Genomic DNA, 27,743 nt, shown 5'->3' with positions numbered 1-27,743 from the left:
CTGGTGTAACAGCTGTGTGTGTACGGGAATTCCCTGAGTGTTTATTGTTATTGTGTACGTTTCACTTGGTAACCGTACCACGTGGTGCTGTTGCCAGAGGAAACGGGTGTGACTGTTGAATAGTACGCGTGTATAGTAATCGTTGTCGACGACGTTCCACTGTTAAATATGGGTGCGTCGCAGTCAACGATTCCGGATCCCTTAGGATGTATGGTTAAGAATTTTAAAAAGGGATTCAAAGTTTGTGATTTTTGGGTTAAGATGTCCCCTGTACGTTTGGTCTCTTTGTGTACTACGGAGTGGCTTACTTTGGTTGCGGCATGGCCGCCACGTGGCAGTTTGGATCCAACTCTGGTACAGCGCTTACACGTGGCTGTATCGGGTAGGCCTGAACTTTACGGCCAGTTTCCTTATATTGACTGTTGGAGACAGGCCGTAAATGACTCGCCAAAATGGCTCCGGACATGCCACGAGGAACAGTGTCGCCTCATGGTAGCTAGGACTTGCTCGTCCACTAGGACTGGTGTTAGGCCCATTTTGGACACGCCCCCTGAGTCCGAGATCCCTTTGCCGCCCCCTTACTTTCCGGTAAGAGGAAGTGACGCAAATACAGGAAGTCCTGTAACCCTTCCCTCATTACCCTCATCCACTTCCGCTTCCTCCTCCAGTACAGGATCCACCCCCCCTCGTACTAAATCTCCCCTTCCGGAACCAGAACCCACCCCCATTAGAAACGAATATCCTGATTTGGCGCCACTTCAGACTTCCGGTCAAGCTTCATCTAGCTCGGCCCGAAGTGTTCTATTCACTACCTTTTCCCAAAACCAACCTCCCACATCCCCATACCCTATATCTCCCCGACCGGAACCCATGACTGACGCTTCCCTACGTAGCCCCATCCAAACCCGACAGTTGACTGGTGCCCAACAATTAAAGCACTATCAGATGCCTCTTCGTCTGAATCCCGGGTCAGCTTATATCGATGCCGCAGGTCAAATGGCACACGCTGACCCAGTCTTCGTATATGTCCCATTTACCACAACCGATCTTTTAAACTGGAAGACCCATAATTCCTCGTATACTGAGAAACCACAAGCCATGACTGATCTGTTCACCTCAATAGTACAGACACATAATCCGACATGGGCTGATTGCCAGCAGTTATTAATGACTTTATTTAACAATGAGGAAAGGACAAGAATAAATCAAGCAGCCATTAAAGCATTAGAGGATAGAGCCCGTGCTTTGAACCAAGCTAATCCAGCAGCATGGGCCGCAACACATTATCCCAACACTGATCCCGATTGGAACGTAAATGGTGCTGATATGGTTCAACTCAGAGCCTATAGAGACGCTATAATTGCTGGCATGAAAGCCGGAGGAAAGAAAGCCATTAACATGTCGAAGACAGTTGAGGTGATCCAGAAAAGCGATGAAGCGCCCAGTGTCTTTTATGACCGATTATTGGAGGCGTACCGCTTGTACACCCCCTTTAATCCGGAAGACGCAGACAATTCCCGAATGGTTAACTCCGCCTTTGTCAGCCAAGCTTACGGAGATATTAAGCGCAAGCTACAAAAGTTAGAAGGGTTTGCAGGTATGTCCATCACCCAACTAATGGAGGTAGCAAATAAGGTCTATATGAACAGGGATACAGAAAGTAAGAAAGAGGAAGAGCGCAAGATGCGTAAAAAGGCTGATATGCTAGCGGTAGCGATCGCAGGCGTAGATAAACGGGGCCCAGATAGAGGCAATAATAGATGGAGTAGGGAGCCTTTGAGTAGGGATCAATGCGCGTATTGCAAGGAAGAAGGGCATTGGAGGAACGAATGTCCGCAAAGAGAGCAGTACGAGAGAGACCAACCCAGGGCAGGCTACGGAAACTTTAGAGGCAGAGCGAGAGGTAGAGGAGGTCCCGGAGGGAGTAATGGTTATAGAGGGAGTAATGGGAACAGAGGAAGTGTTAGGGAAGACAGGTATATTCCAGCAGCGCAAAGGTCTCGCGATAGAGAAGGTAGGGACTTTGTAGGATTGGCTGACACGGTCATGGAGGACTATTGATACCGACCGGGCTCCATCCCCCTTGGTCGAGCGGAGCCTATGGTCGATGTATCAATAGGGGGGAAAAGGAGTGCGTTCATGATCGACACTGGTGCTGAACATTCAGTGGTGACTAATCTAGTTGCTCCTCCATCTGGAAGGACTATTACTTTGATAGGAGCAACTGGAAGAAGTGCTGAAAAACCGGTTCTTAAAAGTCGACTCTGTACATTGGGAGGCCACGTAGTAAAACACCAATTCCTTTATATGCCTGAATGTCCAGTCCAATTGCTGGGACGTGATATGCTATCAAAATTACAAGCGCAGATTACGTTCCTACCAAATGGAACAACATCCTTAAAGTTTAATGGACCTTCAGGTATTATGACTTTATCCGTACCAAAGGAAGAAGAGTGGCGACTTTATACAGTGTTGACTAGCCAAAACCCTAGGAGTGATGAGACATTGTTTAACATACCAGGAGTTTGGGCAGAGAACAACCCACCAGGACTGGCCCGCAATATTCCACCAATAAAAATTGAACTGAAACATGGGGTTTATCCAGTGAGCCTAAGACAATATCACATTCCGCAGAAGGCTAAGAAGAACATCCAATCCTATCTGGATAAGTTCATACGGTATGGTATCCTAAAATTCTGTACTTCCCCCTGGAACACCCCATTGCTGCCTGTTCAAAAGCCCGGCACAGATGAGTATCGACCTGTGCAGGACTTAAGAGCAGTCAATGATGCGGTTGTTAGCATACATCCAGTTGTACCCAATCCATATAACCTGCTTGCTTTAATTCCGGGCGGGGCTACTTACTTCACAGTCTTAGATCTCAAAGATGCCTTCTTTTGCCTCCGAATTGCCGCAGAAAGCCAATGTATTTTCGCTTTCCAATGGGAGAACGCTGTAACGGGCTCAAAACGCCAAATGACTTGGACAAGACTGCCCCAAGGGTTTAAAAATTCACCTACCCTATTTGGTTCAGCCCTAAGTCAAGATCTATTGGATTTCGAGTCCATCCCAGGAGAGTGTGTATTGTTACAATATGTAGATGACTTGTTGATAGCAGCAGTTACAAAAGAAAAATGTCAGCAAGCAACGCACGATCTACTACATATTCTCTGGAAGGCAGGATACAAGGTGTCCAGGAAGAAGGCTCAGTTGTGTTTGCCAACTGTCAAGTATCTGGGATTCCATATCTCTGAAGGTCAAAGGATTATGGGGCCAGAGAGAAAAGAAGCTGTCTGCCAAATACCAATACCCAAGAATAGAAGACAAGTGCGAGAATTCTTGGGGGCAGCAGGCTTCTGTAGGATATGGATTCCCAGCTATGCGATACTGGCAAAACCTCTGTACGCAGCCATCAAAGGTACAGAGCACGACCCCTTCTTATGGACCCAAGAACAGCAAACGGCATTTGAAGATGTGAAGAAGGCTTTGATGAGTGCCCCAGCATTAGGTCTACCTGATCACACACGACCATTCTACTTATATGTACACGAGCAAAGAAGAATGGCTGTGGGAGTATTGACACAGTACTTGGGATCATGGCAAAGACCTGTTGCCTACATGTCTAAGCAACTGGATGCAGTGGCCAGCGGACTTCCACCTTGTCTAAGAGCCGTAGCTGCAGCCGCCCTGCTAGTAGCTGAAGCCGATAAACTCACTCTGGGTCAAGAACTTTATGTACGAGTCCCACATGCAGTACAGACGTTGTTGGATTACAAAGGAAATCATTGGTTTAGTAATAGCCGTATGACCAAGTATCAAGCAATGTTGTGTGAAAACCCAAGAGTGCATTTAGAGACTGTAAACACCTTAAATCCAGCTACCCTTTTGCCACAACCTACTGAAAGTCAACATGATTGTTTGGAAGTAATGGATGAAGTATTCTCAAGTAGACCAGATCTTCGTGATTTTCCCATCCAGAACCCCGATGTTCAATATTACACCGACGGCAGTAGTTATGTGAAAGAAGGGATCCGCTATGCAGGATATGCAGTGACAACAATAGACAAGGTGATAGAAGCTCGGCCACTGGCGAAAGGAACATCAGCACAAAAGGCAGAATTAATAGCACTAACACGAGCGTTACAATTGGCTGAAGGTTTAAGAGTAAATATCTATACGGACTCTAAGTATGCGTTTTTAACCACTCATGCCCACGGAGCTTTGTATAAAGAAAGAGGACTACTGAATTCAGAAGGCAAAGAAATCAAGTACGCAGCTGAAATCCTACAACTATTGGAAGCAGTGTGGGAGCCGAAAGAAGTCGGTATCATACATTGTCGAGCGCATCTGAGAGGAGATGGTGATGTAACCAAGGGAAATCGGATGGCAGATAGTGCAGCTAAGCGTGCTGCTGAATCAGGAAGACAGGAGTATGTGGGGCATATAGCTGCTCTTATACCAACTCCACTGTCCCAATGGACTCCAGTTTATACAGCTCAAGAAGAGGAGTGGTTAAAGACTGAACCGGGAAAGTATCTGGAGAACAAGTGGTATCAGCTAGAAGATGGAAGAATAGTTATACCAGCATCGCTAGCGGTAGAAATTGTCCAAAATTATCACAACGGGACACATTCTGGGAGAGACAGTACTGAAGAATCTCTTAGAAAACATTTCTACATACCAAGATTGTCCAACTTGACTCAGGCCATTGTACGCAGATGTGTAACGTGTGCTAAGAATAATGCAAGACAAGGACCAGTAAAGCCACCAGGAGTCCAGTTTATGGGGGGACTCCCCATGTCCGATCTACAAATAGACTTTACAGTAATGCCTAAATCGGGTGGACATCGTTACCTGTTGGTAATTGTGTGCACCTATTCAGGCTGGGTAGAAGCATGTCCTACTCGTACAGAGAAAGCAGGAGAAGTTGTAAGATTCCTGCTACGAGAAATAATACCCCGATATGGACTACCCTGTTCTATAGGATCGGACAATGGTCCAGCTTTTGTTCATCAGTGCCTACAACAACTGACTCATATGCTTGGTATAAAGTGGAGGCTTCATACTGCATATAGACCCCAGAGTTCTGGTAAGGTAGAGAGAATGAATAGAACTATAAAGAACCAGTTGGCTAAAATGTGTCAGGAAACCCAACTTAAGTGGAACGTTCTCTTACCCATAGCTTTATTGCGAATCCGCAGTACCCCTACCAGAAGGATGGGCCTCTCTCCTTTTGAAATCATGTATGGGCGACCACCTCCCGTACTTGGTAACTTAAGGGGGGACTTGAGTCAGTTGGGAGAAGGAATTACCCGGCAGCAGGTTGTAGAGTTGGGTAAGACTATGGAGGAGGTACAGAAATGGGTACAAGATAGATTACCTGTGAATATTTATCCCCCTGTTCATAGTTATCATCCAGGAGACCAAGTGTGGATTAAAGAGTGGAATAATGTACCGTTAGGGCCCAAGTGGAGAGGTCCTTATGTTGTTCTTTTGTCTACCCCTACAGCGATAAAAGTAGCCGAAGTAACTCCGTGGATACATCACTCCAGGGTTAAACCAGCAGCAGTCGATTCTTGGCAAGTTACAGCAGATCCAGAGAATCCCTGCAAGATCCGGTTAAAACGCACTACTCAGTCGGAGTAACGAGGAATTATTGTGGATTACAAATTTTATTGTTACAGGTGTGAGTGAGAAGGCCATAATAAAGCCTGTCCGCTTACCAACACATAGTGTATAAGCCAGGAAAGTCTCGAAGGGACACCTGTGAAGACGAGCAGAACTCCATTCCCTGCAGCCCTCACATCCTGGAAGCTGAGGTTCCATCGCACGGACGAAGACTGAGGATGACGGCGAAAGATGTGCTTTTGATTGTGTTTATTTATATGTGTTTTTATATTCAGGAAGGTAGAGGTACCGACACTCCTAGCTGTGAGGTATGCATTAAGACTACGAGAACAGGTAACCATATTTCCCAAACCCTAATTTGGCATTCACAATACGAATGTAAAGGAGAGGTATCAAGATGTAGATACCTAAATATAGACTATAGTGTGTGCCATTTAGGAGTAGGAGAACCTAAGTGCTTCAGTCCAGAGTATCAACCTCGTACAATTTGGTTGACTCTCAGGAATGGAGATCCTCAGGGGACCCTAATTAATAAGACGGTGTTAGAATCCGTACATTCTTCGGGTGTTCTGCTATTTGATGCATGTAAGGCGATATCAAGTGGTAGAAAACCGTGGAATGTATGTGGGGATCTTAGATGGGAGAGGACGTATGGGTCTAATGATAAATATATTTGTCCCAGTAGTAAAAATAAATATGTGAGTCCTAGATGCCCAAATAAAGACTATAACTTTTGTCCATATTGGTCTTGTGTGGGGTGGGCGACTTGGGGACAGACAGTAGATAAAGACATGATAGTGACTAAGTTGCCGACTAGCCCTTATTGTAAGTCTATGGAATGCAACCCAGTCCATATACTTATTAATAACCCCGACAAGTTCCTAGATAAGTATGGAAATTTATTTGGGTTTCAGATATACGGGACGGGTTTAGATCCTGGGACATTATTGTTTATAGGAATAGAGACTGATACGGTATCCTCCCAGACTCATCAAGTATACCATTCCTTTTATGAAGAGATGAGTATAGATAATAAGATCCCCCATAACGCTAAAAACCTGTTCATTGACCTAGCTGAAAGTATTGCCGGTAGTCTTAATGTTACCAACTGCTATGTGTGTGGAGGTACTAACATGGGAGACCAATGGCCTTGGGAAGCAAAGGAGGTAATGTCCGGTTCTGAGGCAGTTGACCAACTAATATCTACACAAGCCGATTATCATTTGAGTGTTAGAGGTAAATCTGAGTGGAGATTAAAGACCTCCATCATAGGTTATGTTTGCATAGCAAGGAAAGGAATAATGTATAATACTTCTGTAGGAGAATTAACTTGTCTAGGGCAAAAAGCTTATGATGATGATACTAAAAATACAACTTGGTGGTCGGCTTCAAATGTCTCAGAACCATCTAACCCGTTTGCTAGATATGCCAATTTAAAGGATGTGTGGTTTGATCTATCCATCACATCTACTTGGAGAGCCCCAGCAAATTTGTACTGGATCTGTGGTAAGAAAGCCTATTCGGAGCTGCCACAGGACTGGGAAGGGGCATGTGTGTTGGGTATGCTCAAACCATCCTTCTTCTTGTTACCGATTGAAACAGGTGAGACTTTAGGTGTTAAAGTGTATGATGTGAATCATAGGAAGAAAAGGGGACCCATAGAGATAGGCGCCTGGGAAGATGATGAATGGCCTCCCCAGCGTATTATAGATTACTATGGGCCAGCCACGTGGGCTGAGGATGGTACCTTTGGTTATAGAACCCCTATTTATATGCTCAACCGTATTATAAGATTACAGGCGGTGGTTGAGATTATCACAAATGAGACATCACAAGCGCTCAATCTTCTAGCGAAGCATAACACCAGGATGAGGACAGCAGTCTACCAAAATAGATTAGCCTTGGATTACCTTTTGGCAGTAGAGGGAGGTGTATGTGGGAAGTTTAACCTAAGTAATTGCTGTCTTCAAATAGATGACGAAGGGCAAGCAATAGCTGAGCTTACTAGCCATATGGTTAAACTAGTGCATGTGCCTACTCAGGTATGGAAAGGGTACAATCCAAGTAGTTGGTTTGGTAGCTGGTATGAGTGGTTTGGAGGGCTTAAGGCAGTGGTAGGTGGAGTCCTACTGATTTTACTGTTGTGTCTACTCCTACCGTGTCTTATACCCTTAGTAGTTAGGTCTGTGCAAAGCCTGATAGGAAGTATAGCAGAGAGGAAGGCTGCTGCACAGATAATGGCGATATATAAGTATAAGGCTCTAGATCAAGGAGAACCAATGCAGGAAGATGAGTGTTAAAAGATTCACATCATAAGATAAGTCTGGTCTGGTTCATGGTAACCTGAGGTATATGCAAACCAAGGTTAAGTGATGCCTCAAGTAATTGTGAAATATCAGAGGCATCAAAGGGGGGAATGTGATGTAATTCCAGTAAAATACAAGTTTAGCAGGCTAAGATTGCCACAAGGCATATGTATGTATATGTGTTTGTAGTATCAGTTAGTTAATTACACGTAGCTAAGATACTGTCATCACTGTACTGACCAGGTGCAGGAATGTAAGAACTGGAATTACGCGTCCCTCTCCTTTGTATCAGATGAGCCACGTGGTTAGACCGGATGGATGAGTTTAGACTCTATTTATTAAATAGGTTAAGGGTATGTGTGGGTGTAGTTAATTGTGGGAGGAGCTACAGTGCTATATAAGGAATGTACTCTATGTATTCAGTACTCAGACTTTGCTGTATTTTGGTGACGCTAGTCCCTCTGAGTCCCGATCGGTGATCCAATAAAGAATCTCTTCCTTCCTGAAGAAACCTGTGTCCATCTCTCTGTGCTTGGCTTCCGTCAGTTTCTCCGGTATCATGATTGGTATATATTTTACTATATAGACAATCTTATTCAAATGAATTAAATTTTATGTTATATGCATGATGTCATGTAAAGAAAATAATTTAATAAAAATATATTTTTTTTAAATATCATGTTTGTGTTTCTAACATTAACCCCTTAAGGACACATGACGTGTGTGACACGTCATGATTCCCTTTTATTCCAGAAGTTTGGTCCTTAAGGGGTTAAAGTGTTTTTTTTTTGTTGTTTTTTTTTAACAACATAGAGAAAGAGCATAATTAGGTACAATTCTTCCAAAATGATCACTTCTACTTCTCATTTAAACATGGCAAATAGTATGCAAATATGTATGTGTGTTGACTGACCTGCCTGAAAACGGAATGTGTCAGTCCTTGGCTGTGCATACATAGGAAGAAATTATACAAAATGATGGAGATATGGTATACATATCCCTATAAACTTCATATTCCCTTCTTCCTCAATGTCCAAGTGATGTAATGACAGAGAAATCACTAATTCACTTTATTTATGTATTATCTAATACAAATACAATACAATTTTACCAAATGTCTTGAGAACCAGGCGATGGCAGCCTCAGACTCTTTGCACCAAATCTAATATAGACCTCGATTAAATTTTTTTGTGTAGGCTTTTCATATGATCATAACCTGTTAGAAATATTTTCCAAATGATTTATCTCCAAATATTCCCATAGGCTTTTCACGGTGATTTCCATAGCTAAATCATTTGAAAATTATTTCTAACAGGTTGTGATCAAATGAAAAGCCTTATGGTGCTAAGAGTTGACTTTGTGTGATAAATAAAATTGTAAAACATTTAAATGTAAACAACTAGTGCAAACAACAAATTGTGGTACTAAATAAAAAAGGTAACAAAAATAGATATTATAGAATATTTTTTTTTTTTTTTGTCAATCTTTATTTTATTCGTGCATATAGAGGACAAACACGTTTGCACTGCCACGACAGCTGGTGCAGACAATTATGCAGTCATAGTTTAACATTGGTTGGCATTTAGAAACTTTGCACATTTTTTTTTTAAGTATCAGAGTATGGTACACGTTAAATATTAAACAGTAAGTATAACCAGGCTGAACAACGTCTCGCTCATAAATGTTAAAGAGAACTCATGTGGAGTCAAAGGGTAAGTAGTGTGTGTTAGAGTAGTAAATATGCCTAAGCAAGTCATGTCGGAGGTGAGGATGACATTAGGCAAAGCGGTTACATATTAATTAGTCTAATAATAACGTCCACATAAGAGAAAACTTGGAACATGCTGATCTGGGATTATTTCTGTAGCTTAGTAGCTCACTAGGTGCTAGACTTAAAGTTAAGGCACGGTTTGATTTTTTTTATATGATTTAAATATTGTCATTCAAGTTAGGTTCGGTTGTAGCGTATAAGTATGTATATTAGCATATTGCTGAAACTGCACTTGCTTATACATCATTAATGAGGAGTAAGCACGTTAGCTGGGGACACAGATCTACACTGTAAGTCCAACCGTAAGGCTGGGCCTAGAAAAACATGCTAGTCTATAGTGACCTATCTATGTACATACTTTGAAAAGTTGGTGCCTTGGGTCGTCAGAGTAACATTATATACGAACAGACATAAAAATTAAATGCTCAGTAAAGCTGGATCCAAACAGTTATGGCCTTACAACAATTTGCCTGCTATATTGTCCACCAAGAGTCCATAGTTGTGGGCGGCATGTGGTGGGGCTGCGGGCTTACAGGCCATCTATCAGCCAATACCCCTGCTGGGAAAGTCTGAGCCATGTGCCGGACGGGTCAGCGAGAGGCCGGTGAGCCGCTGGTGCAAGGAAGGAGCGCTCCAGCCCCAGGCCGGAATGAAGGCCAGCACCTGTTGTCCACGGACTCGTGCTCTCCTAGTCGAGGCCGGGTCCACCCTCTGTCGGGCGCCGTGGGGAGCTCGGATGTTCTGCCGTTGCCTGCGACGGTCGGGCTTCTGGCGGTGTGGTCGGTGCCGTGGAGGTGTCTTCCGGGAGGCCTTCAGTCCCAGGAGAGCGGCCGTCTCCCCCGTGGTCCATTAGACTCAGTGACTGGTAGGCCCTGCTGCTCTGCTCCGGTTTCTGTGGTCGGAGCTGCATGCTTCGCGTACCGTTAGGTGCCGCTTCTGGTGCTGGTTATCCCCCTCAGGTTGGTATGTAATTCTAGTCTCGGTAGGTCGCCGTGAGGGCTCAGATTATGCCCCTTGCCACCGGAGCATGCAGCATGTGCGTCCGGCCATCTTGGCGGTCAGGCCCCGCCCCAGAATATTTAAATTAAATAAAGTGAAATACAATATTAAAAATTTTATATATTCTATATTAAAATAGTTTTTGTTCTCTTTTTTATTTAGTAATTTTTTTATTAGACTTTTTCCATACTGGCGCAACCTGTTGTTTGTACTATTTGTTTACTTCTTGTTGGGGATTAGAGGGGTTCCAGTTTCAGAGTTTTCTGCCTTCGGTCTGCCTACAGTAGAACATCCAGCGCTTTACAGTACTTTTGCTATTTTTGCGAATACATCTAGATATGTCACTTCTTTAAGTGAATGAAGTGTTCTAGATTCAGTGGTTCTGTAATTTTAACGCTGTAATGTAAAACACTGCAGATTTTTTTTTAGAAACTGTAATGTTTGTATGCAGGGTTAAATCCACCTCTAATGGCTGTCTTCCAAACAGCCACTAGAGGTGCTTGTGCTGCACGAGGGGGAAGCTCATGGGAAAGCATTGAATTTAATGATTTCATATGAGAAAGCAAGCATCTAGGCTGACAAAACCAGCCAATATTGCCTAACGCTGCTTCATATGTATTTCATCAGCACTTGCAGACCTTACTTTATACCATAAAAACATACCTATTACATATGTAAGCATCACACAAATAATGAATGTAATGTGCAAACTAACATAATACTAAACATTTGCCTATACATTAGCACAAAGCTCTTTGTTCCTGACTCAATAAGAAGACTAGGCAGTGAGAAATAAGCAGTCCCACATCCATCCAGATCATGGAAATACCAGTCCAACATCCGAAGTCTGGAAGGCTAGAAAGGGAAATTGGGAATGGTGAAAGGAAAGTAGGGGTTTCGAGAGATGCAGAAATAGTGGATAGTAAGATAGATATCGTATACCACCCCAGTACAGCCATCTACAGTTGGGGGAGGGAAGGGGGGGAGCATCGGGAGACTTTAGACTGCAACTACACCGGATGCAGATTGAGAATGTTCCTCCTGTGAGCCCTGATCATTTTAGAGCATTGCCGTGGGTCACCATGGCAACTCACAGATACCACACTGCTTATGGAAGACATACCTATGGATCCCCAACCAAATTCATTCACACTCTGCACAAAAACACACCAGCATCAATAAGCACATAGACTGATCAGCCACAACATTAAAGGGATCCTATAGTGCAAGGAAAACAAACCCGTTTAAAACCCCTTCAGCCACTTACCTGAATCCAGCCGGCGGGGGAGACTTAACGCGCAGACGCGGCAATGGCCGTGCGCGCTTTAGACCTCCCCATAGGAAAGCATTATTTAATGCTTTCCTATGGGGAAAACCTGACGCTGGAGGTACGTGAGAAAGTCCAGCGTCAGATAACGGACCAAAAGTCAGTTCAGATTCTGAAAGCCCTCTAGTGGCTGTCTGCTAGACAGCAACAGAGGGTAGACTTAGAACTACAATGTAAACATTGCATTTCTCTGGAACTTCAAGAGCACTAAGGGCAATCACAATAGACAACCACTTGATTGCTCCTTGCATCCAATATAGTATAGTATATAGTTATAGTATATAGTATAATAAAGTTTACAGTATTTGAACAGATGCATATTTACAAAGATAAGCTACATTTTCATGTTTCGAGAAGAACTGTAACTCAGTCCAAGTTAATCCCTGAAGGAGATATCTGTATAACTAAATCTTGTCTATAAATTGGTGCACAGGTCAAGAAGTAGTACATCTGTGTGACACTGTTATATTTGTTTCACATGCTTCAATGATAAGCATCTACCGATCTTGGTTTCTGGATTGTATTAAATGGGGCACTTAACTATAGTAAATAATACAGACCATGAGACCAGTATATAACATCAGTGTAAGAGAATGCCAAATGACAAAAGCTACTGTGGACTTATTATGAAAATACTAATTTCATGTTGTTTTTATTTCTAAAGAAAACACTGCTTTAGCGAGCTTTCAAAGAAGTGAAGTTATGATTCATAGATGGAGCAAGGATAGTTTCTTGGCTTTTCTACTTGCTGTTAATACCAGCTTTGCAGCTGGTGGTCTCAGCTTTCTATTCATTGGTAGGAAACAAAGTGACAAACACATAACAGAAAATAATGCTAAAGACATTTTAAAGCAATCAGGATTGAGAAGAGAAAATGAATGCTTCACGGAGTGCAACAAGACAACCCAATAAATACACTTTCCTATCAATACCATTTCACAAAGAAAAACAGCTTTAAAATGTAGGGGGAAAAAATGGAAACTTGATATACATAAATCTCTTCAGGGATTTCTAAATAAAAAAATAACTTTTATATTTTTTAGCGGAAATATTGAGTTAAAAGGTTAACGATTATATGGAACCTCCTATCTTACATACTGGCATAGACAGAAGCACATTTTCTGTCAAATACAGTAGGTGTGAAAAAAACTAATAAAAATGTGGCAAAGTGGGCACTTTCTACAATTGTTGGTGGACCTGTCTTAAATTAAAACTGCTTTGGCAGGCTACAACATCAATCCTAACCCGGATAATGAACAAACCTTGCCCCCAAGATCCCTGGGCCCTACTGCTCTCCAAACCCTTGGACACCTTTACAAGAGCTGAAAATAAACTGATTGTGAGAGTAGCTCTGGCCAACTATAGGGCGATAGGAGAAGTTGGAACATACCCTCACAGATTGTTATAGCTAATACAAGATGCTATATACATATGTCATGCATCCATGATATACACAAAATATTTCACAAGCTCTGGGACCCTTGGCTTACGAAGATATCTCCACTCCGTGGTAAACTTGCAAACATGCCTAAGTAGCTAGCCCACAAGAACCATTGGACTCTTATCCCTTATCTGGTAAACAGAGGTGCCCCTTCATCTACCTCACATCTCCTATATCCTTTACTCTTCCCTCTTGTCCCTTCAGATACCCACTTCAATCCTTATGTGTGAGGATGGGGTCCCATGGTCCTCAGCAGCTTGAACTACCATTTGTATATTTTTCCTCCTCGATTTCTCCTCGGTCCTCCTCCTAGTTTCTTCTCTCCTCTGCTCTCATTCTCCATTATATTTTTAATTCTTAGACTGAGCGCACTGGACACAGTAGGTTTATGCCCAACACAATTCACTCATTGGACACCTTTCATTACATGACATGAAATGCTATATCATTTATAGTGAATTCCATCTCCCCCCGAATATAAAGAATATAAACAAAACATTTATAGTCAAATAACAGCTTATGAGTATTTATTGGGAACCAAATGGTGCTTCTTAAAACTGCCACCACAATGTTAATGTAATGTCTACATAAGCAAAGTGTTTACCTAAGGCCCATGAACTTAGTTGGCCCCATTAGCCGTCCCTGTGTAAACAAATGAGGAGGGGAAACCAAAATGGTTGCCTGCCTAAAACCCTGCAGGATCATAGCCCTTCTCTGTACATGGGCATAATGTCCAGTAATTAAAGTTATATTAAGCATCTGTACAACCATTAAAAATCACAGTAATTTGCAGAGCCATGAAATAAGGTCTACGACAGATGTTGTAAACTTGTGAGAAGGGAGTGTGCACTATTTACATTTCCTCTGCAGAAATGCAGAGGCAAAGAATGAAGCCAAGCCATTTGCTTCTGTTCAGGGTTAAAAGGAGAGACTGAGCAAAAGTGAAATTGGGTCTTTAAGACTAATTAATTTATTTTGCATTGATTCTTACCTCTAGGAGGATAACCTCACATATGACGAGAATTCAATTTTTACACTAATGAACTACAGCTGTGCATGCATATTATGCTGGTATCTTGGTACCCAGGCGAGTTTTAGTTTATGCTTTACTTGCTCCAAACAATGCTTTTTGTCAATTTGAATTCTAAGTATAAGGCTGAGAAAATGCCTGCATTGAACATTATGTGGTTTTAAAATAATGCAAACTACAGCATATGTTTAAACCCATAAGGCAAGGGTCAACTGTCCAAGTTCTGAGCCAAAACAAAATCTAGAATGTGCTTGTTGTTTGTTCCACCTTAAATGAAGGGTTTCAGTTTTAGTGTACATATTTCTCTTTAAATGCCCCTATACATATTATAAATTGGAAGGACAGAAAGGGATTTTTTAAATATACTGTATGTGTACCTAAGACAACATTAGGGGGCGGGGCCTAACCATCATGGCGGAGAGACGTGTTTTGCCTGGGCTCCCGCACAAATCTGGCAATCTGAGCATATTACAGCCGGTTTCAGCGAGACAAGCAAGGGCTCTGAGCACCCACTGGCCCCCCATACCGGGAGGAGTGCAGTGGGGTGTTTCGCGACCCGACCGAGACCCGCTGGTATCGTGGCAGGGGCTGCGGCCTGGCATGCATCGGATGGTGGAGACGGCCGCTCCCACGACCCGGAGCTGCCTAGACACTGTCCACAACACAAGCAAGCCCCGTTTCCCCCCCCCCCTCGGATCGGTGGGGGTGATCCCGATCCACCTACGAGACACAACGCAAAGCAGGCAGAAGAGCGAAGTAACATTGCAAAAGCAGAGAGCGCGAAGGGCACTCCACACAAGATGGCGGATACCGCCTGTGGCAATGGAATCGACAAAGCACCCGACATAGTGACAAAAATACAAAACCACTTTGAAGCATTTTGGATGAAACTGGAGTATATGCTCCAAGGGCAACAAAAGCATACCTCAGAGGGTACTTCACAGATGACCTCCCAATCTGCTCCTAGACCTCCAGCAACCAGTCCACGTGCTAACCCCTCTACACAGAGGCAGCCGAACCTCAGCAAAAGCCGCACCACGCGACCTCGACGAGCTCCTGCATCCACGCAACGCAGACACCGGAGGAGGCTTCAGTCAGCCCCAGCGGCAAGCACCTGGAGACCTTATAAACGACAAGGTCCTGAGAGACAGGGGCATGGTTCCGGATCCAAGTGGGAACACCCCAGACTTCAGCTGCGGTACACGGCGCTACACTCCAGCGAACACCTTACCTGCACCTGGCACATCACCATGTTTGAGCTGCAGGCTCTCTGGACACTGACTACACCATGGGACTGTGACTTACCCCGAACTGGCAAGGGTTGACCAGGATTTACTATTTTTTTCAATTATATCATCTTATGTTATTTACACCAGTGCCCCACAGTACATATTAACACATAAAATAACTAATTGGCTTAAACTTTAAGTTAGAGGTCAGGAACGCATCCATAAGCTTGTACACACGAGCTACAATTTTTATTTTTTTTATTTTCCTCTATTCCCGCCTGAAGACGCTGATGTGGCGTTGAGTATAGTCTATAGGTAAAGATAACACATGGACGGTGCTCTAATGCCACAGCAGACCAACCCTGTCCACCTAGCGGACTCGCCGCTCAACGCCTGTGTCTGGTTAACCTTTAAAGTATTATCTTTGTTTAACTTTGGGAGTGTGAAATTAAGCATGTTTATATTTTAATGTTTATATTGCCTACATTGTTAACATCAGGTGCCGCTACTCTGAGGCCATGCCGATATAATTGGATATAGGCACCTACCTGCCATTAGCATGGAACCTCAGGGAGCGTATAACACTACATGTCCCAAAATTGGTTTATTTGCAGGTACCTATACACGTTGTAAACTCATCCTTAAACTTACTACTTATCCACACACTAGCTCGTGTCACAGCATACTAATTGCATGACTAGATAGTAAAGCGCTATTACATGTGTTATGAAACTGCCTAAGCAACCTCTGCGACAGAAACCCATATTGTTTAACACCTAACTTATCCTTACAAAAAATGTGCTAAATATACCATGTACCTCTATGTTTAACTGTTTACGATATGCTGGAGGATTGCCTTTGGGGTACCTCATATGCATCTGTTCAAAGCTTATGCACAACAAAAATAAAGAATTAAAAAAAAAAAAAAAAGACAACATTAAGCGTGCATGAAATGTTTTTTTTTCTTCACTTTTAGTTATAGTTTTACACATCCAGTGCAATTAAAGAACAGTAACTTAAAATAGAGCTCAGTATTAGTCCTGATTGTTAAATGTTGCATAGCCTAGGATGAAAATCAGATTGGGTTGCTGATGGTAAACCGTCCACCTAACGCTATACCAACTCTACCCCTTGCCCAATGCTTACACTAATGCCAACTGTATACTTAGCCTAACTTTACCCCTTATCCTAAAACGACAGTATCCCTAAACCAAAACAACAAAACTACTACACGAACACTAAACAGCTTAAAGGGTTTTGTAGCTTAATGTTGTTGTTCTGGTAAAAATAGTAAATCCCTGCAGGCTTTTTGCAGTAAACACTGTCTTTTCAAAGAAAAGGTAATGTTTACATTACAACCTAGTGACACCTCCAGTGGCCACTCCTCAGATGGCTACTAGAGGTGCTTACTTGGGCAGTGTTGCACTCTGGGCAGCACTGACATTCAGTGTCTCCACCCTCTGACACTGAACTTTCCTCATAGAGATGTTTTGATTCAATGCATCTCTATGAGGAGATGTTGATTGTCCAGGACAGCTTTTTACTCCGCCCCCAGCCCACCTCCTTGGCTGAGATCATCAGACTTGACAGTCTCAGCCAATCCAATGCTTTCATATGGGAGAGCATTGTGATTGGCTGAGATTATCGCTTCTAATGATGTCAGCCAAGGAGGCAGATCAGAGGCAGAACCCGCACCAGCAGACAGGAATAAAGGTAAGATCTTATTATATTTAAATGGGCAAGGGAGCTAGATAGTGATTTTAACACTATATGATGAGGAATACAGGTTTGTGTTCCTGACCCGATAGAGTTCCTTTAACCTAAGGAAACCCTATGCTAATATCAGTACTGTTATTAGCACAGGAGTTAATTTGTTAAAATAGTAGAGCCTTGTCTGTAACTGTCATCTACTGGCTATTTTCAGTACCCAAGGGAGATTTCCCCGTAATACAGAAGCAAGCATGCTTTTCCAGCTGAATATACTGTGATCGGTGCTGGGCAGCTAATAAATCCCAACAATTGGCTTGGGGGCATGCAAGGAGAATCACCAATCACATGTTGTGAGCAGGGTACCTCATTTAGTGGCCCCAGGCTGACCGTTGAACTGTATACAGCTTTTAAGAGTGAGCAATCTATACCTTTAAATTAATTGAGAAAACTGTAACTGAGAGCTTGTGTTCAACTTGTGTTATCAAGTTTTAATGGCTCTATGCAGCACTCAATTTGAGCACTGCTTACAGCTCATCCGTCAGTCTGGGGCCACCTAGGGAAGCCCCAGGAAAGAGATTAATACTTGGGTCTTCCTGTTGTGAGCAGGGGTTTAACCCTCCTCACACCATGTTTTAGCAATAGGCAATCCAATTCCTATGACTAATTCCTATGACTATCAATTTGAGAGCTGCATACAGAACATTTGTCATTTGCCACTAAAAAGGGAACGTCAGGTATCTGGTGATATGTAGGTCTCTTGGTGTTAGCAGCAATTTAACCCTGCACCCACCAAACTGCAGTCAAATAAGATTCAAATACAGATTTAAAGAACTGTATACAGCGCTAACTGTGAGCCTGCTATCAAATTCCAGCTTGTGAGTGCAATGTATCCACGAACTTTGTGTACGGTGTTTAACCATATTACACTATTTGTGCTTCTTTTCTGTATTTTAGTAGATTATATTTTTTATATAACATTAATGAAAACATGCATGCATTCAGTTATGCATTTTTCTGTTAGGAGTGCCTGCCTCCTGAGTTTGGCTCTACTGAGCTGAATTTCAATTCACTACGGTTTGCTATTTAGTATTTATTTATTTATTTATTATTGCCATTTATATAGCGCCAACAGATTCCGTAGCGCTTTACAATATTATGAGAGGGGGATTTAACTATAAATAGGACAGTTACAAATAAACTTACAGGAACAATAGGTTGAAGAGGACCCTGCTCAAACGAGCTTACATTCTATAGGAGGTGGGGTGTAAAACACATTAGGACAGGAATTTACAATCAAATAAGGTGGGCTGCCCTTTTGGAGAGGGCAAGAGACAGGTATGTGAGGTAAGGGTTAGTCTTGGAGGCCATAAGCTTTCCTAAAGAGATGGGTTTTAAGGCACTTCTTAAAAGATGCAAGACTAGGGGAGAGTCTGATGGCGGTAGGCAGGCTATTCCATAGGAAGGGAGCCGCCCGCGAGAAGTCCTGCAAGCGCGAGTTGGCCGTACGAGTGCGGACAACGGAAATAAAACCCTATTAGGGGATCCGCCAGTGAACTGCAAAATATAGGACACAATAGTCAGTTAAATACGCGGTTTATCATATGTAATTTTTGCTAAAATCTGTCACTTAATTTGCAGTACGAGTTAAATGAAATAGGTGTGTTATCAGAACATATGGAAGAGCTAAACTCTGTCACTAAGCAACATTCCAAGTAGTCACATAAACCGTTCACAGGAGAGGGGGTAGTTCAATTTATTTTTTTCCCTATACATATATGTGCAAAAACAGTGGTAGACCGTGCCACAAAGAGTTAGAGAATATTAAATAATGTATACATACATATAAAGTATCCCAACAGTATGTTAGTGGATATAAACCTTGAGGGAAATAAAAAATACAGAACAGATAATAGTGCAATATGCCAATATGAAATAAAATAAATATATAAAATATATGGAAAACCAGTAAAAGGGCTAACTCACACTTTGCAGAGCTACTGAGAGCTCTGCCGTATAGCGCCTGGACGGAATAATCCCCGTCTTAGGATATAATGATGGAGTGTAGTATCAAAAGCTCCACGACCATGCGTAAAAAAAAGATAAAATCCAATGGTATAGTATGTATAATAAATAGTAGTAATATAAGAAGTATGTATCCTACTTACGATTTCCAGAGCAATGACTTGCTCTGGTGATGAAAGCTAGTGGTGGTATAATCCCCACCAAGGGATATAAACAGGATCCAAAGTGCACCAGGAACAGAAATGGACCAAGGAGAAAAATAGGAAAAAAACACTTTATAACAAAAATATATATTAAAATATAAATAAAAGTCCAGCATCCAATCTCCCACAGTACTTTACGCGTTTCGCCCGAATAAGGGCTTCTTCAGAGGTATCCATACATATATGGGTGTTATGTGATAAAGCACTGTCCTAATGAGAGTTATCTAAAAAAAATAAAATAAAACACTGATTCTTTTATGTGACTACTTGGAATAAAAGTTAGGTTTTATTTTTGGAGTTCCTAGCAAGCTATCTATTGGATGTTTTTACCGAGCTATTTTATAAAGGGATCCTAGAGTGCAGGTTGGGAGGCAATTTATATATGTGTGTATGTGTATAAGTATATACACACTGTAGAAGTCAAGAAGACCTTTATTAGTTATTCCTTTCTAATAATGGATAGTACCCTATTTCGCCCTCTAGATTGGCCTTGATTGATTGATTGATTAAATAGATGATGATAAGATTCCTTTGAGATTTTGGTCCATGTTGATATGATATGATCAGCAGGTTTTTCAAATGCGCATTCATGATACAAATCTCTTATTCCGCCTCATTCCATACACGCTATGGTAAATTAAGATTTTCTTGAATATGGAGGCCGTGACACTGCTCTGAACTATCTGTCACGAACATGAAACCATCTGAGATAATGTGTGCTTCTTGACGTGGCATGTTATCGTTCTGGAAGTACTCATCAGAAGATGGGTAGACTCTGGTATATAAGGATGCACGTGGTCAGTAAGCTTTAAACTGACATTTGAACTGTGTGCCAAGAAAATATTCTCCATTGCAGTGGCAACTGCGATGTACAAGATCATTTAAGAGACCAGCCAGACAAGTTTTTTCCAATCTTCTATTGTATAGTTTTGGGCTGCCTGTGCTCATTATAGCCTTACTTTCCTGGTTTTCGTTGACAGGTGTGAAATCCCATGTAGTTTCAGCTTTCTATTTTCAGTTACTGTCTCATTCCCGTCAGCTTGCCTTGAAAAAACACACACTTCACTTAGATAACAGTTCATCAAAAGCCAATTTGTTCGAACAGAACCTCATCACCATGTCTGCATACATTAAGATGCTGCACAAGACTGGTGGATTGGCATATATGTATAATTATGGTGTAGATTAGATTAGCCGTATTAGTCTAGTAGACAAGATGCCAAAATACCAGAGTATTGCAGTATGCAATGATACCTTTTCTATTGGACTAACATAATATTTCAAAGTACAGGCAGTGTACTACGTCTACTCAAAAATGTTAACAGGAGGTCTGAAATATTTATAGGCAATGTAATCAACAAGTTCAATTGCTTCAGACCTGAGGAAGAGAGGGAAACTCTCGAAAGCTTGTCTTTGAAATATTATGTTAGTCCAATAAAAAAGGTATTATGGGGGGTGGGGCCTGACTGCAGAACCGAGCGGACGTGTCTCCTCGGGGCTCCCGCACCAAACGACCAAACAAAGCTGGGAAACTACCTATTTAACTATAGAAGAGAAGAACACTGCCCCTGACATGGCACTCAGAACCGGGACCTACCTGGAGACACCACTCATGCGGCACACCCGGACAGAATCTCCGTATCGGCCCCTGCGGCCTACTCACGTGGATGGCGCGGGGGGGACGGATGCTCCCCTGCGTCTGATAGCCGCAACACGACCAAGCATGCACCCCTGTTCCCCCCCCCCATGGACCGTGGGGGTCATCCCGGTCTCCGCCGACCCGCGGCGTGAAACACAGTCACTCTTGGCGGCTCCAACTCGACCAAGCATCTTGGGCGGCAGCAGAAGCAAGATGGCGGACGAGCCCATGCGACCTGAACCCATATTGCCACAAGCTACTGGTGTGCAGCTCACCTCAATGGAGCACTATACTGTGCGGCTAGACAAGATCTTCCAGCGCTGGTGGGACAGCCTGGAGCAACGCAGTAAAAAGAAACACCCTACCTCTGAGGAAGCCATCCTAGGCCAAAGGCCAACCGGAGACTCACTCCAAGGCACCGACCACAACGTCGGAAGCCCGACCGCCGCTGGCGGCGGCAGAACACCCGGGTTTTCTAGGACGCCCACAATGGGGTAGACCCGGCCTCAAAGAGTCACTGAGTCCAGCCTTCCCAATGACCTGGGGCTGGAGGGCGGCCTCCCAACACATGCCCCTCGCACTACCCCTGGGGATACTGCAAATACAAGCTACCATACCACCCCGCAGAGGTATCGGATGAAAATGGATGGACTGACCAGCTCGCAGATACTCCCGGCTGTGAGCTGCACTCAGCAGGGAACACCATTGGAACTGCCCGTGCTGCATTCCACATACCCGAATGCATCTTTAACTGGTGGCCGCCTGACAGTGCCATGATGAACTGGCGGTCTTTAAAGCATGTTCCGTAAGCCACTGTAGCCTGGCCTGTAATAATATTTATTGACCTAGTATGTTTCACCCAATTTAGCACAGAGCAGGGAGACTTTCTTGTTTCTGTGAGCCACAGATGCCTGTTAGCAAGGAAAACAGATGACACAGTTCCCTGTGACAGCTTTATGTACCTATGACTAATTGCTTAGGATACACATGGAGTGAGGCCTGGCCACAGACTAGGACAAGCTCGACCATCAGCCAGCCACATCCCCTAAAACCCCTGTAACACATACGCAGACCTCAAGGCAGCAACATAACCGTGCACTAAATACTAGTTGACCTTGCACTCACATAGGCATGAAAGGAAACCTGTAGTCTCGTCTCCACTGCTTAGTCTCCATACCAGGCTACAGATATAACCGAGTTTTGTTTTATGTTATTACTATGCAGTTCCGTCTTTGCCATTTACCTATCTACTAAATATATAAAATGAGGCAGATGATTGTCTGAGGTGATATATGCTGAATTGCAACGATCCCTACATGTATGTATTTTTAGCATCTCCCTCTCTACATTCTGTACCCTTGCAATTTTAAGCCTCAATAAAAGAATGATTGACAAAAAAAAAAAAAAAAAGGTATTATGGCATACTGCAATACTCTGGTATTTTGGCATCTTGTATAAATATACTTATAAGCATACATTGACTTATGCATTATTACAGGCATGGCAAAAACACAGATTTGTGCATAAGGTTCTCCATCTGTGAAATTACAAAGTACTATACAATGCAGTAACTCCTTCATCTGTATTAGCAATTATCATGTTACTATGTAGAAAAGGGACTCCATCCTGGGTAACACCTAGTAAATGTATATAATAAGGATATCCAGGCATGCGTGTGCTTTACTTGATTCATGCAATATTCCTTGTCAATGTGAACTGGCAGTCACGGCTGAAGAAATATATCCTTGATATGTTTATTAAATAGGCTCGCCTCTGAATATGCCTGTTTGAAACTAATTTCTGTACTCCTGGACACATCCACTTATGTACTTTTAAACCAGGTACTACGTCTACTCAAAAATGTTAACAGGAGGTCTGAAATATATACCCGCAGTGTAATCAACAGTGTATTTTACAGTTTCCCAGACTATAAAATAATTGTAAATCCAAAACTGCCAACTACTCAAATGGAAAAGACATCAGAGAGGTATATATGCATATAGACCTAACTATGACTAATAAACAGTGCAGAATGCAGCTTATAGCACAATAGTAAACACAGTCAGGGTTAGTCACTAAATACCAAATATTGACTGAATTTACTAAATTCTGTTAAAATAACTACATTTAAACCAGAATGGATACACATATTGACTAAATAATTTAGATTTACATCTGATCTTTCATGGAAACGGGCAAGTGCAGTAAATAAATTAACCTGCTCTTTTACCCTCACTCTTTATTTAGACTCAGAGAGCCGGTGGTATAAGTACAATATTCACATGCATACAATAACAAATGGTTAATACGAGGTACAACCTCCTTTTGAAAAAAGCACATCTGTCTAAGTAGTGAATAGGTTTCAATTGAAATAAGATTTTTTTTTAGGTTATAGATGTCGAAGATGCAAAGATTTTCTCGTCATCTGTTCAAGTAAAAAAAAGCATATAACCGTCTAAATTGTATACAAAAGGTGATCACCAAATTGGTTCTATATAACAAATATGTCTATCTCTGTTGAACAATGAAAATGTTTTTTGCAGGAGAATTTATTGAAAAACAGTACACTTAGCCAATACCCAGCACAAATAGTTAGACCCCTCGATAGCACAAGAATTAAGTGTGTAGCAGCTGGCCCACTGTGGCTAGCTAGGGTTGTAAATATGATGTAAATAATGGGGAACCTGTCTTTTGTCCCTGCTAATTACCCCACTACTCATCAGTTGGGGCGCTTATTGATTAAGCAACTGGTCACTTATTTCTAACTGCAGTCATTGTAGGCTCAATCCTGTTAGTGGTGGGGTAGAGCTTATAAAAGTACAGGGGAGGAAATTACACAACATTGAAGTGGAGGTGGGCTATCATTTATTTTATGTGTAAGGTATTCTGTCAGTTTGTTTAATAAAGCCTGTGGAGATTTTATACACCTACATCCAGTATCTTGGAGTTTCTTTTGGGGCTGCACCCCCAGGAAAAAGGCAAAGCTGTGAATCCGAGTATCCAGATCCTCTCCCAAGTGGCCACCATTCCTTATGCTATTCAGCGTTTAGTCTGAGCTAGCTTGTGGAGTGGCTCAGAATCCTGTGAGTGTATCCAACGTTTGTTTTATTAATTACCCAGTTTTTACTCTATTACCCTATGTGTATGTTCCTTTTTGTTTTTAGATACATCCATTGTATGTGCCATTTGTGGTAACATTTTATGTACAGTGTGCTCTCACCACGATTTATTGTATAGGACACGACACTTATTTTCATTACACTGCCATCCCACTGTTCAGGGGTTGGGATATTTATGGGATGTACCCCCACCAGTTGCATGTATAGATGCTCTCATTTGTTTATTTAATTTTTATGTGATTGCTGGCTAGTGACAGTTGGTCAGCAGCCACAACTGCTACCTCCCAACTCCGGCATAAAGGGGAGGGTCACTGATTCCTACCAGAGGGGGCAGATACACCCAGAAGAGGGGGAGGGGTTCTGCCCGAATTACTGGCAGATCAGCTTGGCACATATGCACACCAGAGCACCATTTCAGTGCTCTCTGCAGGGTCCTAGTGCCATGAACATAGCGTAAGGATGTCTAGTGATGCGCTCTCGCTATGACGATTGGAGACAGTTTCCTAGAGACCCCAAAAGCAGGACACCTGGGAGCTAAGTTGGGACACTGGAACAAGACACGGAAATCGTGAAGGTTGAGAGGCCTGCAACCCACGCACTAGCATGGGGTTTATGTTTGTGCCTAATGGAAATTGGTTACTAGCATTCGTACCCATATTTCACCAATTAGGCTGCATCCAGACGGGCTAAAATCTAGGGCAAATTTAAGTCAATTCGGAGTCTGCTTTGAGGACATTGATAATTTTTATAAACACTGCCTGGATTTTTAAGTACAAGTACCCAAAAAGGCAGATAAAGATTTTTTTTGGTAGGCTGGGGGCATTCAGGCTTTAGTGAGTGTTTTAGATATATATTAAATAAAATAAGAACCTTGTATGACTAAGTAAGGAAGACTGGAGACATATATAAACACATACTTATAATAAGGACCTGTCTGACAGTGCCCAGTAAACAGAGTATTGTGTATATAAATATTATATTTCCCCAGGAGGTCCTCAATATAACCCAGTAAGCAGGGTATTGTGTATATAAACATTATATTTCCCCAGTTGGCAGGGTATTGTGTATGTTTATATGTATTTCCCCAGTTGCTAGGGTATTGTGTATGTTTATATATATTTCCCCAGTTGGCAGGGCATTGTGTATGTTTATATATATTTCCCCAGTTGGTAGGGTATTGTGTATGTTTATATGTATTTCCCCAGTTGCTAGGGTATTGTGTATGTTTATATATATTTCCCCAGTTGGCAGGGTATTGTGTATATTTATATATATTTCCCCAGTTGGCAGGGTATTGTGTATATTTATATATATTTCCCCAGTTGGCAGGGTATTGTGTATATTTATATATATTTCCCCAGTTGGCAGGGTATTGTGTATATTTATATATATTTCCCCAGTTGGCAGGGTATTGTGTATATTTATATATATTTCCCCAGTTGGCAGGGTATTGTGTATATTTATATATATTTCCCCAGTTGGCAGGGTATTGTGTATATTTATATATATTTCCCCAGTTGGCAGGGTATTGTGTATATTTATATATATTTCCCCAGTTTGCCGGGTATTGTGTATGTTTATATATATTTCCCCAGTTGGCAGGGTATTGTGTATGTTTATATATATTTGCCCAGTTGGCAGGGTATTGTGTATGTTTATATATATTTCCCCAGTTGGCAGGGTATTGTGTATGTTTATATATATTTCCCCAGTTGGTAGGGTATTGTGTATGTTTATATATATTTCCCCAGTTGGCAGGGTATTGTGTATGTTTATATATATTTCCCCAGTTGGCAGGGTATTGTGTATGTTTATATATATTTCCCCAGTTGGCAGGGTATTGTGTATGTTTATATATATTTCCCCAGATGGCAGGGTATTGTGTATGTTTATATATATTTGCCCAGTTGGCAGGGTATTGTGTATGTTTATGTATATTTCCCCAGATGGCCGGGTATTGTGTATGTTTATATATATTTCCCCAGTTGGCAGGGTATTGTGTGTGTTTATATATATTTCCCCAGTTGGCAGGGTATCGTGTATGTTTATATATATTTCCCCAGTTGGCAGGGTATTGTGTATGTTTATATATATTTCCCCAGTTGGCAGGGTATTGTGTATGTTTATATATATTTCCCCAGTTGGCAGGGTATTGTGTATGTTTATATATATTTCCCCAGTTGGCAGGGTATTGTGCATGTTTATATATATTTCCCCAGTTGGCAGGGTATTGTGTATGTTTATATATATTTGCCCAGTTGGCAGGGTATTGTGTATGTTTATATATATTTCCCCAGTTGGCAGGGTATTGTGTATGTTTATATATATTTCCCAGTTGGCAGGGTATTGTGTATGTTTATATATATTTGCCCAGTTGGCAGGGTATTGTGTATGTTTATATATATTTCCCAGTTGGCAGGGTATTGTGTATGTTTATATATATTTGCCCAGTTGGCAGGGTATTGTGTATGTTTATGTATATTTCCCCAGATGGCAGGGTATTGTGTATGTTTATATATATTTGCCCAGTTGGCAGGGTATTGTGTATGTTTATGTATATTTCCCCAGATGGCCGGGTATTGTGCATGTTTATATATATTTCCCCAGTAAGGTCCCCAGTATACCCCAGTAAGCAGAGCGCTATAGAGAGGGAGCAGCTGGAAGTTGTGTCTCAGTACTCACCTATGCAGAGCTGGATAACATAGGCATAGTAGGACCAGCAGACGATGATGGAGATGAACAGCACGGGGATCCAGTACAGACACCTCCTGCATCTCCGCTTCACACTGCTAGGGCTGGCCGGCGCCATGCTCGGCTCCAGGCCTCTTCATGGGCTGAGAGAGCCCGCTGCCCGGTACTATCCTCACTTTGAGCAATGCGGGCAAACAGCGGCTGGCCGGGCGGCAGGACTGAGCCCAGAGCGATGCAGGGAGAGTGTCTGTGTCTGCCGCCTGGACCCCTCCCCTGACACGCCTCCCTCTCAGCCTCTCACAGGGAGCCAGACTTCATCACTCACATCTCTTATTTACTATCTAACTCTAATAGGGAGCCAGCCTGCATCACTCACATCTCATATTTACTAACTCTAATAGGGAGCCAGCCTGCATCACTCACATCTCATATTTACTATCTAACTCTCACAGGGAGTCAGCCTGCATCACTCACATCTCATATTTACTAACTAACTCTAACAGGGAGCCAGCCTGCATCACTCACATCTCATATTTACTATCTAACTCTCACAGGGAGCCAGCCTGCATCACTCACATCTCATATTTACTATCTAACTCTCACAGGGAGCCAGCCTGCATCACTCACA

The 27,743-nt window shown here is 42.3% G+C and overlaps 1 protein-coding gene across 3 annotated transcripts in view; it reads right to left on the bottom strand.

The window, feature by feature from the left end:
• ZDHHC2 (zinc finger DHHC-type palmitoyltransferase 2) overlaps positions 1-27,372 on the bottom strand; it is a 134,521-nt gene extending 107,149 nt beyond the window's left edge. For all 3 annotated transcript variants that reach the window (XM_063458056.1, XM_063458057.1, XM_063458058.1), the window contains exon 1: positions 27,107-27,372. In XM_063458056.1, the coding sequence (XP_063314126.1) occupies positions 27,107-27,233 (127 nt within the window). In that variant the 5' untranslated portion in view covers positions 27,234-27,372. The remainder of the gene's footprint in view (positions 1-27,106) is intronic.
• Between the last annotated feature and the right edge of the window lie 371 nt (positions 27,373-27,743).

Source organism: Pelobates fuscus, chromosome 6 (genome assembly GCF_036172605.1).
Source record: "Pelobates fuscus isolate aPelFus1 chromosome 6, aPelFus1.pri, whole genome shotgun sequence".
NCBI classification, from domain to species: Eukaryota; Metazoa; Chordata; class Amphibia; order Anura; family Pelobatidae; genus Pelobates; species Pelobates fuscus.
Note: the sequence above shows the minus strand (reverse complement) of the source record. Positions and strands in the feature narration are given on the sequence as shown.